At 45.9% G+C, this 14,764-nt stretch overlaps 1 protein-coding gene across 1 annotated transcript in view; it reads right to left on the reverse strand.

Annotated features, from left to right (window-relative positions):
- Positions 1-14,764, reverse strand: part of DHRS3 (dehydrogenase/reductase 3) — a 42,297-nt gene that overhangs the window by 1,555 nt on the left and 25,978 nt on the right. Inside the window, exons 2-5 of the mRNA XM_024197697.3 lie at positions 4,680-4,823; positions 3,062-3,181; positions 1,969-2,207; positions 893-1,018 (exon numbers count right to left, since the gene is read on the reverse strand). Of these exons, the coding sequence (XP_024053465.1) occupies positions 893-1,018; positions 1,969-2,207; positions 3,062-3,181; positions 4,680-4,823 (629 nt within the window). The remainder of the gene's footprint in view (positions 1-892; positions 1,019-1,968; positions 2,208-3,061; positions 3,182-4,679; positions 4,824-14,764) is intronic.

Genomic DNA, 14,764 nt, shown 5'->3' on the forward strand with positions numbered 1-14,764 from the left:
TATTGCGATGACAAGCTAAGTGAATAATTCATAACAAATAATATATTTGACAGATGCCCCTTCTTTTTCTGGTTGTAATGTGTCCATGAACTGATCAAGATTTTCTCAGATTTATTTGGTATTCAAAGTTATTTAACATATGTTGAGAATTTTGTTCACTTTTGTTTCCTATCTGAAATCTGGGATGTGTCATTTAGTTGTGATTGGTGACATAAGTCACATGGCATTGTTTCAGTTCTGTGATTGGATGAGCTCTATTTTTAGATGGTTTCTGGTCTCAATGTTCACAGAAAATAAATTTAAAATGTGCTGTCCTCAATTATTTCAGTGAGCGAGACTAGGATTCCCTTTCTGCACACAGTTTCAAGTTCCCTTAAAAAAGTGATGACATAAAAATAATTTTGGTTTTCATTTTTATGTTCTCATAGCTTTACAGAAAGAGTGGTCTCTAAATAGAAATGAGAAGGTGTATATTTTATATGTTTTGTATAGTTCCTGGAGCCTGGAGAGGGGCTTACTAAATAAAAATCAAATCGATAAATGGGTTAATAAGTAAGACATTTCCTGGAAATGGATTGTCAGTACAGATCTCGGGGATCTGTGAGTTTTGAGGGCTGAAACTGCTTCCTCATTGGGGAGGGGGGGGCGGGCGCATACTCAGATGTAACAAGCTTAAGACAACTCTACAAACGGAACCTTGCAAAGTTTTCTCCCCATCCTTGATGCCCTCTGGCTTCTGTGGGAGGGGACAATCTGGTCCTAGGTAATTATTGTATCGTGCAACTGCCAAACTGAGATTTGGCTTAGCAGACAGAAAACGAGACTGCCTCCCATCCCTGCCCAAAGGGTAAAATGAGTGGGTCAGGCAGCCACACACAAGTGAAATATTTACCTTTTCAAGATGACAAGTACATGCATTGTCCACGGAAGGAGGAGGAAGGCTTGGTTCAGCTGAACAGCTTCTACTGTTCTCCTGGCCACTGTCTCTGGCTTCAGTGGGGGGAAAAGATTGGGGAACCTGAGTGAAGAAATTAAGAAGTAAACTCATTACCTAATTAGGGTGCAGTACAATCCCAGTCCTTGGGCTCTCTGAGCTGCTGCCGGCATTCAACTACCCCACAAAACTGTCAGGGAGGAGCAGAGAGAGGATGAGACCCTGATCCTCTCACTCGCTACCCAAACCAGCAAAGCTGGGCTGGCACCAAGGCTGAGGGGAGCATATGCTGCATCCTATAAGAGGGCATAACAGGGGCCACTCCCTCCTCTTCCTCTCGCCTGCCTTTTTCTTGGATTAAATTACTGGCAGTGAAAGACAAAAAACAGATGCTCCCCACGCCTCTTAATACCAGGAACATGGATTTCCAGCTGCCAACGGCGATGTCACATTGCACCATTCACCAAGGCGGAGGGTGCACAAACCGTGTTAGCGGTTCATATCAAGAGATACAGATCCACCACTGGCAAAGGGTTAATTTGGCTAGTCATTAGCCCCTTGAATATTGTTAACGTTCACAGGCATGGGTCCAGTGCTCGCCTCACCGCTGTCAGTGGAACTTTTTGCCATTCATTTCAGTGGGGGAGGATTGAGCCCCTCAATAGGAATAAAGAAGGAACTAGGAACTTGTCGTGTGGATTCCCAATTTGTAGGACTATTCGCCCCTTTGAACAACCTCAGACATCAGTTTGGTTGCTCTGCTCTGATGTCCACAGCTGGCTTCTAATTTTCTCTCTAGAAACGACTGCCTGGAAGACACCCTCCCAGAGGAAAGGCAAGTTGAAGTGTACACGTTGGGGGTGTACCAGCAAATCAGAAGAACCAGCCTGATGGTTTCAGGAGGCACAGAGTGACCCCTCTGATCACAGCCAGATGAAACATCAAATTCTCTTTAAAAAAGATCCAGGTGTTAACGAACATGTTCAGTTGATTAATTTCAGTGAGATGTTTTACCCAGTCTCTCTTGGACTGACCTTATTCTCATGCCCTGAAACATCTCTGTGCTGGTGTGGAACGGCAGGACTGTTGTAGCGTTCACTCCAGGACAGTCCAGCAAGCCCAAGGTCAGGCTCTCCATAAAGGCAAAGGAAGAGGCTTTGGAGGTGCAGTAGTCAATGGCACCAGGGATGGCTGACAAGGCCAAGACAGAGTTCAAGCAAACAATGTGCCCATTCTGCAGCTCCAGCATGCGTGGCAGGAAGGCCTTGGTGGTCTGTAAAGGAACAGAGAGAGAGAGAAAAAACTTCATTAAGCAGAGACACAACAGAAATGGTACCGGTAGTCACTAAGAAAACAAGCCTAGTGATGCAGGGCCCAATTGTGCTTTCAGTTGTGCAGGGGTATGCGGAGTAACTCCATTCAAACTTCATGATTCATGCCCAGCTTCATAGTGAAGGGAGCCTCGCTGCTCTGTGAGGGGTTCCAAAAAGCCTCCGTTAACCTGATTTCATGTGAACCAAACCAAACCTGCGCTATCACAAGACTAAGCCGCGCGCAAAATAAAAGGCAATGAGGATCATGCCCTGGTCTGCTCAGATGCACATTATTTAGGATAAAGACTTCAACATGGAGAGGAACGCCACAAATATATTATTTTTTAACTGATCTAATTAGAAACGGAATGAGTTTAATGCAAGCTCTCTTCCATGAACAATGCAGCCATGCATCTGGGTCATGTTTCTCTCATGTTCCAGATGTGCATCAAACCGAGAAACTCTCCTTTGTGCCCCTGGGATTTCTCAAAGGAAATCAGAGTTTTTCTTGTAAGTCACAGGGTGGGTTTAAAAGAGCATCAGAGGCTTTATAATTACTGGAAGCCTTTAATATGATATTTTAGCAGAAGTAACTGAAATCAATTTGAGGGAATCTGTCAAACTCAATTTTTTCCTCAGACTTCTCTCCTCTGGCCTTTGCCTTTCACATTGTTTTTCCTGGCTCGTTTTCATGTCAGGCTGATCTTACCAAGCATTGTTTGGAAAAGTCTAGCAGCAGCCAAGTGTTTACTGGCTGTAATTTGTCACTCTCATTTCCAAGTCTGAATAAGCTGGATACAGGAGCTTATCTTACCCAGAACTGTCCCAGGGTATTTATGTGTTGTGATTTGAGTAGAGCATCGTCATCGCTGTCCATCAAGCTCTTACCATGAACGACAGCAGCATTGTTCACTAGGATGGTGATATCACCCACCTGCAAAAAGAAAAAGGGGGGCAGCTGATTGGTTACAGTGAACAACTCTTTTCACAAATACAGCCGTCACTTTGGTCCTTCTACTGAAGGGTGAATCCATGGCCTCTTCTGAGGCTACGTCTACACTACCCGCCTGAATCGGCGGGTAGAAATCGATCTCTCAGGGATCGATTATCGTGTCTCATCGGGACGTGACAATCGATCCCCGAATCGACGCTTGTACTCCACCAGCGGAGGTAGGAGTAAGCGCCGTTGACGGGGGAGCCGCGGAGGTCGATTTGCTGCCGTCCTCACAGCGGGGTAAGTTGGCTCCGATACGTCGAATTCAGCTACGCTATTCGCATAGCTGAATTTGCGTATCTTAAATCGACCCCCCACCCCTGTAGTGAGGACGTAGCCCGAGTTCCTGCCATAAGGGGCTTTGTAATGGTTACTGCAATGTACCCCCAGGTAGCTTAAAGTAGCTGAAGCACAGATACTTAACGTTTGCACAAATGAGTTCTCCATGGTTCTTCTTTCTAGGCAGTTTCCTAGCATGTTGTTTGGCTACTAATGAAATTCTACACAGTTTTGAAACAAAGACAAAGTGGTGTAAAACATTTATCCCTACAAAGAGATACTCAAAAGGAGAAAGGCAGCTGGACAGACGGCCAGGAGCATGAGAAGGACTAGCGATAGATGTATAGTTAAAAGAAGCTCCCCGAAAATCAACAGCCAACTGCCTTTGTTGGGCTATTATTAGGATTCTCTTATATATTATTATAACTTGCATTTTATAATTCAGTCTCAGTCCTATAATATCACCTAGATCAGGGGTTCTCAAACTGGGGGTTGTGACCCCTCCAGGGGTTGCAAGGTTATTACATGCTGTCAGCCTCCAATCCAAACCCCTCTTCGCCTCCAGCATTTATAATAGTGTTAAATGTAAAAAAAGGTTTTTTTTAATTGATAAAGGGGGTCGCACTCAGAGGCTTGCTGTGTGAAAGGGGTCACCAATGCTAAAGTTTGAGAACCACTGACCTAGATATTTCAAGCAAAGAGAGGCTGGCTCCCGTGATGGGATATTTGCTCTTTCACAGCTATTTAGCTCTGCTCCTTCCATACTCAGCTTCTTGATACAGTGTCAGAATCCAGCATAAAACCTACCAGGACTGATTCTCTGCTGTCTTTACACTTTATGCAAATATTTCCTCTGTACAAAATTGGTGTCAAATGGACACCCGGTGTGAGTGGGTAGAGAATTCTGATTTGGTAGCACTCCATAACTTCTTTGCCTCGATATAAATGTCAAAGGAAGGTCGCATGGCATTGGAGAATCAGGCCCTTTATTCCCTACCATAAAAGCAAGAAACAGACAGGGCCAGGTCTTTGAGATATAGCCAGAGGCAGAATGTATAGCTTCCCTTCTTCCTAAGTTGCCAGAGAATGTTTCCTACTTGCCACTGGTTAGGGGATTTTCTAAGCTCTGCCCATCACTGGATCCACCACACAGACCAACCTTTTCCCGGACAGCTTTGGCTTGCTGATAGACTTCCTCTCGATTTCCCACATCACAAATGAAGTAATGGCACTCTGTTCCCATCATTCTAATCTCCTCTGTGGTTTCCTTAAGGCACTTCTCGGTTCGACCCCACAGGATGATCTGCAGCAAGAAACATTTGCTCAAGTAAAATTGTTCCTGTTTTGAATCTACCGTAATTAAAATCTGTTTCTAACTTGAACAATTCGACATGGATCATTAATTGCATTTGCAGTGCCAGTTCTGTCACATTGTTTCATTTAGGGCCGCGCTGATTTTTAAACGAAAATATTTATGTAACACATGGGTCTAGGGAACTACGGTGGTGGTGGTGGCCAGAGTGAAGTGACTCCATTGTGATGGTGACTGATGCACAACGTCCAGGTGAAGGCTTTTTATTTGCAACCTGTGTAACAGCCGACACTGAAAATCTGAACTCTGGGCCGAATGATTGGCCAGTGGCATAAGGCGATCATTAAATAAGCCAGGCACATGGGCAACTAAAACAAACCAACCATCAAAACAAACACAGTTTCTCTGATCGAATCCTAATTTCGTCATGCAGACGTGGGGTGGAACTCAGGAAAGTGGGTTAGGTTTAACCCTAAAAATATTGACCCTATATATACACACTGTATATTATTGCGTGTTACATTGACACTACACTTTGTTAGAGCTTCTGCTCCCTAGTAAGGTAAAATACAGTTTAGTCAACACATGGAAAGTAACAGTTTAGAAGGCTGACATTATAAGCTATTATTCCAGGTCAGTGGTTTTCAAACTGGGGTGTGTCAGCTCTCGTCAGGGGATACATGAGAAAAATTCTGAAATGGCGGACAATGCATTTTATTTAGTAAGACTTGGCAATCTAATCATAGGTATATTATGACTCTGTCTCAGATGGGGGTACGCAGTAGACTACATTATTTGGAAAGAGGTATCCAGCCTAAAAGGTTTGAAAACCACTATTCTAGGTGAATTCCCAATTCAAGAGAATGAAGGAGGAGAAGCCAAAACTATACTAAAGAGGAGGAAATTAAGCAAGAAGCTCATTATAAAACAATGTTGTGGTTTTCAGTTAAACCCACAAGAGCAAGGACACTCACCGTTTAGTGAGTTCAATAGGCTTTTTGTCTAAGTAAGGCCACAGATTCAAACCCTAAGATTCCTAAACCAACTTTGTCTCAGACTTGCTGTCCTGGGGACATTGCAGCATCTATGACATATGCTCAGAATAATGGGTCAGCGTCTGCAATGGGGCTGTAGGAACTCTAAACACACATCAGCAAGGACATTTTAAGTCAGAAACCGCAATTGTTACCTTGATTTGTTTTGCAATCAATACATGCAAGCTCTCATTCAGCATTTATTTAACAAGCTGAGAACAACACTCGGGATAGAAAGCTTCTTGGAACAAGAATTAGAACAATTCTTAATGGCCACGTGAACAAGAAATTCAGCTTGTCCAGCGCAGAATTGGTTTATAATGAAGACGTAAATGGAGCCATCATGTTCTACATTTTAGTGGCCCACAGAAGTTAGAGATGGAAAGGTCCTCAAGGTTCATCGTCTTCCAGCTAGAACGTACTCGGCAGCACGTTTTCTTGTGACTCACACAGTCTAGTTTTAAAATGTCTTGAGTGAACAATGAAGCTTTCACCACTTCCCGTGATGCATTAAGTCTACGGTCTAATAGATTTAACTGACAGGCAGATTTCCCGCCCCCACCCGAAACACACCATCAATTTCCCCTTTCTGTAAAGCCCTTAAGAAGTATTTCTACTTCCCCAAATACTAAGACTCTTGCCCATGAACCAATCCACCTCCTCTGCTCTCTAACAGTTACAAAAAAACTTTTCAGCCTCCATATCCAGGGCCGTCCCTAGGAGGGTGCAGGGCCCGGGACAAATCAGCCCCTGCCGGCTTGGGGGCCCTGCTCTGCATCGGTGGCTGGGCTGGCGGGATGAATCCGGCCTGGTGCTAGGCTGCCTACTGCTTGCAGTTGCCGGCGCCCACCGCGGGGCTACTGTTGGCCATAGCGCCACGGCAGAGGGGGTAGGGGACTCGCACCGAAACGTGGGCGGCCGAGCTGGGCGTGGGGTGGCTCGGGGCGGCAGCCGGGACCCCGGGCGCAATGGTCTGGCAGCCCGGACCCCAGGGGTGCTGCTGCATCCCGTGCACCCCTAGTTCCCGCACCTATGTCTTCTGGGACCAATGGCACCAGCCTCCGGGGCCCCCCAAAGTGCGGGGCCCGGAGCAGTCGCCCTGATTCGCCCTACCCAAGGGACGCTCTGTCCATATCACCGCAAGCCATCAGAAACGTGTCATTTTACAAAAGTGAAATTACAGGACAGCGTGTATCCCTACAGACTTTAATTGCACTGACCTCCCCATGAGCCAGTAGGCAAAGCAGGAAAAAGAAGAGAAAAATCTGTAGGTTGCTTATGCTCACAAGTACAGTTCTCACCACACAGAAATCCCCACAGAAGATAACATTCTTAATTCAAATTATTATTCAGGATTAAGGGATCAACACAGCTAAAACAACATGGCATAACCAGGATTAAACCATAGAAGAGAGAAGAAATTCTCAGGGCCAAATGCTCCTCCTAAGCGGGTTATTCTGCACTGGCGATTGGAAAATTGGGCTCATAACAGGAAAGGCTTTTAGCTTTAATGATGGTGTCATTTCTGAGCAATTTGCTAATGCTGGTAGAAAAATCTTCTGAAATACAGACCTTACGTGACTGTGTGACTCAAGCTTTCGGACACTGCACTCACTGTGATGATTAGTGTGAACTTATATTGTTTTTTTTAAAAAAGCATTAAAGAAGTAGTACATTTCATCTTTAGAATTTTAGCGATCTTTGACTTTTGGGTAACCGAGTGCTGAAAGACAAAAAAGTCCAGAGACCGAATTACATAACTGCCCGTAACGCAACCCCTAGAGTCAACTGGATGACAGCACAAGACGACAGGGCATTCAGCATTCCCTGACCACAATAAAGCTCTTGAGGAAAGTTTCCTCGCTAGACAAGATGAGCCACTTCATTATCAGCACAGGGCTTGATTCTTATTTACGCTGCTCCGGCAGCACAAAGGACACTTGAAGTGCAGTCGAACATGGCTAAAAATGGAGTGTACCTGGGTTCCAGCCAACTTCCTTAATGGGTTAAATTTAAAACGAATGCTGTTCTTTAAACCACTGGAGTCTTTCTGTAGCTCTATTTAGACACACACCCAGAAACGCATGTACATCTAGAGATGTAAAGGAGCTTCTGAAGAGACCATTGGCTTCACAATCAAACAAAGAACTGGTTCGAAGGCAGGTCAATCACAGAGTCTGCCTGTCTCTCTCTTTCACACCCATTTGTTCCAAAGGCGTAACCAGAAGATGCAAAAATGCAAATCTCTCTAGTTAACCCTATTTCGAAGCGGCTCTGAGAAGAAACATACGGTCTTGCTGTGCTATGCAATGATAAAGCTAAGTGGGCTGACACTCACATTTCACTGGGGTTGTCTCAGGACAACACTCGGGAGGAAAGAAAAGAAGCAGAACTTCAGTACTATGCACGGGGGATAGGATGCATCGAGCTTTTAGAGCAAGCGACATTGGGCCAGAGTCATTTTGCTGGAAACCTTGGCTCACAGAGGAGGTTGTGGGCAAGGAGAAATAGGTCTGCAACTTTAAAATTCTTCAAGAAAATATCCACTACGGCCAAAAGTCTGAACAAATAAATGGCAGAGTGTAGAATACTCTCCTACCCAGCCCAGCAGCCCCCTGCTTAAAAGCCACCCTTTTAAAAGCTAGGCTTGACAAACCTGTGCTTGCAGGTCTCTATGCTTCACCCTATCCCAATAATCCCTACCACCTCCACCAAGCTGGCAAAACTGAAGTTAGCCTGTGTTCAGTGTCAGCTTGTATTCATAGCTTGACTGGGCGTCACTTCCAATGTCTGCGCTGTAGACTCGAAGAGAAAGTCAGAATGTGTGAAATTTCACAAGATTTTAAGTTACTGTTGAAGATGTATTTTTAAAAGGGTGGAGGAGGAGGAACAGTGTGACCACAGAGGGAGTGATGAAATATAAAAGGGATAATATAAAATTCTCTGGGCCTCTCTCACTTATGTATAAAGAGGGAAACAAAATACAACACTGGCGGCTGCTTATGAAGGCATCAGGCAAACATCTATGGAATTATGCATTTACAGTCATGGGGAGGTTAGCCTGTTGTTTGCATGGGGACTGCCAGGTTTATGCCCATCGATGCAACTGGTGAAAAAATACGGTAAATCAACAAACAAGGTGGAGAGAGTGAGCCAGCCAGACAGGGGGAACCAGACAAGGCAAGAAAATGACCTATCCTCCCCAGCTGTCTGGGCTATCACACAACCGATAGATAACAGGAAACAGATTTCTCTCTCCGTTTCCATTCTGCTTGTCAGCATTGCCATCTGCATGAGTCAAATGGGGACAAACTTCCCCATGATGATGTCAGGAAATACATGGTGAAGAACTGCACGAGCAGGGGATGAGCGTGCCATCGCATTGTGGGGCACGTGTGGGAGATGGTAACATTTTGTAAGCCAATAATGGCTAGTTTGGCACCTTAAATAGCTTGTGGCTAGTCTTGCAAGGTGACTATCAAAATGTGGGCTGTTCTGGAGGTATTGGTGGGGGGTGCGGTACCCCTGCCACAGCGTCATCTCCTCCTTCTTTCGTTTTCCCGGTCCATGGCACTGCCCAGACTCAGAGTGTGTTATAGCCTTTGTGGAGGAGAAAAGTAATGGCTACAAGACCAACCTTCCTACTGCCATTTTTGCTGGTTTTAGTGATGGGCAAAACTCAAAAATGCTTCGTTTCTATGTCTAGCCAAAACGTCTTTGGTCTAGAAACCAGGCTGAATACTCTCACAAGACCAGGCTCACATGTGAGGCTTTCAGTCTCTGTCGGACGTTTGGCCAGAAGGCTGAGTTGGCACATCCCTATTTGTCCTGCGTCTCTGCCTCTTTAGAGCTCAAATCCTGACAGGGTTTTGAACAGGGGCTGAGAAGGGACAGAAACCTTTTCCCGAGCCAAAGCACCAGCAGACTTTCAACTGCTGTTGCAACCTGAGGCCTGCAGTACTATCCATTGCTCCTGAACTCCATCACCACGGTGGGTTGTGGCCAGTAGATGCCTGGCCAGTAGATGTCATTACTTCTTTCTCCTCCTCTCCTCTGGTGTAATAGTTTCAGTCCCATTATTGTTTTTTTCCTGGTGGCTTCTCCATTGTCCTTTCCCAAGGAGCGTTTGCACTACCCTGCTCATAGGAGCCGGACTCTTCTGAATTCAAGCCACCATAACGCATTTGCAGCTTGACGTTTTCTGTTGACCGCCCTGGTGAGGTTGCATCATATCATATCACGACTAGCCACAGAGGGATTGAGAGTCACAGGTGGTCTTGGGTGCCCCAACTGCTTCCAAATAAGCCCTTTCCTGGGCTCTCACTGTTAAGTGTCAGAATCCCTGCCTGTGTTTTGCAGATGGTCTGTAGATGAGCAAACATGGTGCTCTCTGCATTACTCTGACACTCCTTCAGACGTGGCCCTCTAAGCAACTCATCGTACCTTATGCTTAAAGTCAGCCTTAAGAGAGTTCAGTCAGCTTTATCTTATTGCAAAGAGAATGTACACCTCTACCTCGATATAACGCGACCCGATATAACACGAATTCAGATATAACGCGGTAAAGCAGTGCTCCGGGGGGGGGCGGGGCTGCGCACTCCGGTGGATCAAAGCAAGTTTGATATAACGCGGTTTCACCTATAACGCGGTAAGATTTTTTGGCTCCAGAGGACAGCGTTATATCGAGGTAGAGGTGTATGTAGCTTTTTAACACCCTAAACTTGAAAGGGGTCTGGCTCTGGAGTTCAGGGAACGGCCCATTTTAAAGAGAGGAGGCATTTGCGAAATGCAAAGGGGGGATTTGGACTTTGAATGCTCCAAAGTTCTGAGGTTTTTGGAGCTGGGATTCCAGTTTGGGTGCCAGTATTAAAATTTAAGCCTTTTGTCCCAAACTGGTTACTACGTTGGCAGCTAAAGGCTAGAGAGAGGAAACCTCGCAGTGCCAGGAATTCCTGCCTTAGAAAGAGAGACGTAGTGGTGAAGGAGACAGAGAGACACTGTTCCTTATTACATGGCATGTCAGGATGTTGCATAGCCATCCATTCATGGGTTTGGAGGTGGAGAGGGGAGGGAAGGAAAATTTAATCTCTCTCATGAAGAAGTTATTGGACAGATGGTTTCCCACCCTGGAAAGAATCCAGCCACCGTGTCTTCTCTCCCTGCCCCCTCCCTACGGCACAAGACACGCTCTCCTTTCAAAAAGTTACTGACCAGAAAATTGTTGAGGGCAGCGGCCCAGTGAGGCGGTTAATCCCCGCTGTGGCAGGGCTGCTCACAGAGGCTTCCTGCCCTGTGGTTACCTCTGGGTGACCCCAGTGGTTGGCAGTCAGGGAGGCAGGTGGAATGTGAAAGCAATCGCTTCGACTACCAGCTGGTGGTGGTGGAAGGATTCTTCCTGCTAGCGGACACATGAAATATGGGGAGATTTATGATGGCACAGGAACTTTAAAAGTAGCTAATGGCTGCGACCTCTCAGATCACTGCACATTTCCCCAGGATTGATGCTCAGGTTTGGTTTGCAAAACAAGCCCTATCACTTTATCTTCCCCTCCCTGGCAAATCACCGAGCTCCTTATCTGGCCTTAGGAGAATCATTCTAGCCAGAGCGGCAGGCTCAGCAGACAGCGTTGGACTCTTAGGAATCTTTAACTCTGAACTTTAGGGTGCTAACGAGACATGCCCCCGGGGTGCAAGAAGGCTCTAGCTGCCATTAAGAATGTCCCATAGAGGCCTGTGCTGGCTATTTGCCAGGAGCTTAACGCCCCCCAGGCTTAAATCCTAACCTTCCCCCATCAAACAAGTCAATGGGAGTTATGCTGTTGGCTTCCCTAGCATGAGGGATTTGTATAAACTGGTGCAGATTATCAGCTGCCACCGTCCTGAACACAGATAGGAGACCCATGGAGGCCCCAGCCCGACCTGCTCCAAGCAGGTTTTGATTGCATCTCTGTATCAAAGAGAAAGGCAGCTGGAGATTGGTGTAACACACTGCAGAACAATGTGAGCTATATTTGGGCCATCAGGAGTGGGGAGGACCCTTTGGCCAGTGATGTCATAAAGGTGTCCTATGGCTTATTCACAGCTTTCAGGTGGCCTCCAGGGAGATGTCACATAGCCGAAAGCGGAGCAAGAATAGCATGAGATTTTACAGGAGTGAAGAAGAGAGCCTGAAAAAGGTGTATTTTAAAAAGAAGTAGAGAGACAGCACGAGAAAGATAAATTTCTGCAGGGGAGATCTATCACCCCAGACCTTTAGATATCGATGACAGGGTTTTTACAGTCATAGGAGAGCATTGGCAAAGCTATTTAATCTACGGCCCAGATGTCTTGCTGGCACAAATTGGGACAACACCAGAGAACAGTCACCCTTTTATTATGTCATCGGTGATGAATTTGGCCCTAATATTTAGGGAAGCTACCAGTTCACTAAATAAGGGCAGGAAAAGAGTCTATAGCTGAAATTGTTTTGAGAGAGAACGTCTCCCACTCCATGCTACTCACTCTATATTAGTCAGGGCGTGTTTTAATGGATCAGAGCAACTCAATTCTCTGCAATGGTTAACAGACGCAGAGTTCCATCCCGAAAGTGGGTAGCAGTTCAGGATGGATGAAGCAATCTTGTTCGTAGATCAGTTTGAAGACACTCTGGGAATAAAGGTGTTTATATAAAGATATCAGAGCCCTTCCCACCTTGATCTCATGACTGCTATCCTCACAAATCAAAAGAAATCACAGTATCTCCTAGCCACAGATTACTAGAGATATTCCGGGGGGGCGGGGGTAGGGTAACACATTTTGGCCCCTCTCAACCTCCTTCCTCTGTCAGAGAAACAAAAGTCGCTCTGTTTGAGCTGGCATTTCCAATTGCCCAGGCTGTTACTCATGTTTAAACAGAGAGCCTTTGTGTTCCCAGTACTGAAAGCTGCTGCGTGGTTTTAGGAAGGACAACGTGCAGATAATCCAGAGAAGTATTTCAGCCTTATCCCAGTATATCTGCAGAGCCCTGGCACTCACCCCTCAGAATTAGCCTCCCAAAGACACACATTTCAGTATGTCCTGGGAGAGTTTTTGGCATCCTGGACGCAGGGTGCCGTAGGCCCCCACAGCCTGAAAAAGATTAACATATTTTGGTTTTGATGTTGTATGGAGTTTCTCCCCCACCCCTTCCACTCCCTTGCCCTCTGGGTAAATGCAGACAAGTTAGTTCAGGAGTACTTCACAGGAGAGGCATGCTAAAGACCTGATTACAGGCAGAGTGGGAGGTGTGGCTGTTCAGAGTGAAAAGTCAGCCTTTGCTTTAAAAAGAAAAAAGAACCTTTTGATGCCTGGAGTAGATCAAAATACTCAGCCCAGCCCCATGGTGAAATCTGTATCAACTGTAAGCATAGGTGCTGGAACTAGGGGTGCTGGGGGTGTGGTAGCACCCCTGGTTTGAAGTGGTTTCCATCATTTACAGGGTTTACCGTTTTGTTTAATGGCTCTCAGCTGCACCCCCACTATACACTTATGACTGTAAGCAAACAAAGGAGAGCAATGGCAAAATTCGGCCAGTTCCTATATTGGAAAGCAATCAAAAGTGCAGGGGGTGGGGAGGAAAGGGACAAATATGGGTATAGGGGGACTGAGAGGGGTAAGAGGGTAGCCCTGAGTTAGCCATTTCACACACAGGCTTTTCTAGATGAGGATTTAAAGGTCTGACGTTGGCTCACATTAGCTAGCTCGACCTAACATACTCGCTTCAGTCAAGCCAAGGGAAGTCGTATATTAGAACATGCTACGTCAGTCATGTTAAAGCCCGGGGGAGCCTAAGTGTTGTTGAATTTAAATACACCTCTACCCTGATATAACGTGACCCGATATAACACAAATTCGGATGGAACGCGGTAAAACAGCGCTCCGGGGGGGCGGGGCTGCGCGCTCCAGCGGATCAAAGCAAGTTCGATATAACGTGGTTTCACCTATAACGCAGTAAGATTTTTTGGCTCCGGAGGACAGCGTTATATCCGGGTAGAGGTGTATCACAAAGAGGTCTGCTACGTTCTACTGGGAACACCTCCATGAAGGGCAATGAGGACACCCTGCCGTTAAAGGGCCTGACTCTGCTCTCACATAGACATATTTTGACACTGGGCTAACTCAACGGACATCAGTGGAGTTTTGGATTTACACTGGTCAGAGTGAGCAGCGTCAGGTCCAAAGTCTTGAGTGGAAGGCTAAATTGAGGAAGAAAAACAAACGTTAGAGACAGAGTTCTGGAAGAGAATATATAAGAAATGAAACACGGGTTTGGAGTTATAGAAGGGTGCAATGCTTATGGCTGGGTATTTCAAAGGAGACTAAGGTGTTAAACTCCTATTGAATTTCAACAGAATGTGGGTGCCCTAGCGTTTAGGTTCCTTTGATAATCACAGCCCCTAATGCTTTATGACATACAAGGGGTAAATTGAGCCATACCTGCAAAGCTAAAATACAGATTTATTGTTTGAGGGGTGTGGGGGTAAACAAACAGAATTAGCACAAATGTTTTACACAAAGCGCTGAGGCTGGTCCACCATGCACCAGTTCCCTGACTGCCACAGAGCAAGGCATTGTTGCCATGTCAGGTGGGAACATTTGCTGAGCTATGAAGAATAAAGGTCAATAAAGACTATGAAAGGCGTCCATGGGATTGCCATAAAATTAGAGGCCCCCTGTACTCGCAAGGCCAGGAGGTGCTTTCATTTACAATGGAGTAACTACTGAGGTGAGCAGAGATATGCTGGATTTATACTGGAGAAAAGGATCTGATCTCACTCTCATTGAGGTTAATGGTTGTTTTGCCGTTGACGTCAGTTGGAGCACAGCTGGGCCCTATGTGACATCAGAACCTAGCGTTCAGTTTTAGCTATTGAGCTCATG

This window comes from Terrapene carolina, unplaced genomic scaffold (genome assembly GCF_002925995.2).
Source record: "Terrapene carolina triunguis isolate 2854851 unplaced genomic scaffold, T_m_triunguis-2.0 Scaffold714, whole genome shotgun sequence".
In the NCBI taxonomy this organism is placed as follows: domain Eukaryota; kingdom Metazoa; phylum Chordata; order Testudines; family Emydidae; genus Terrapene; species Terrapene triunguis.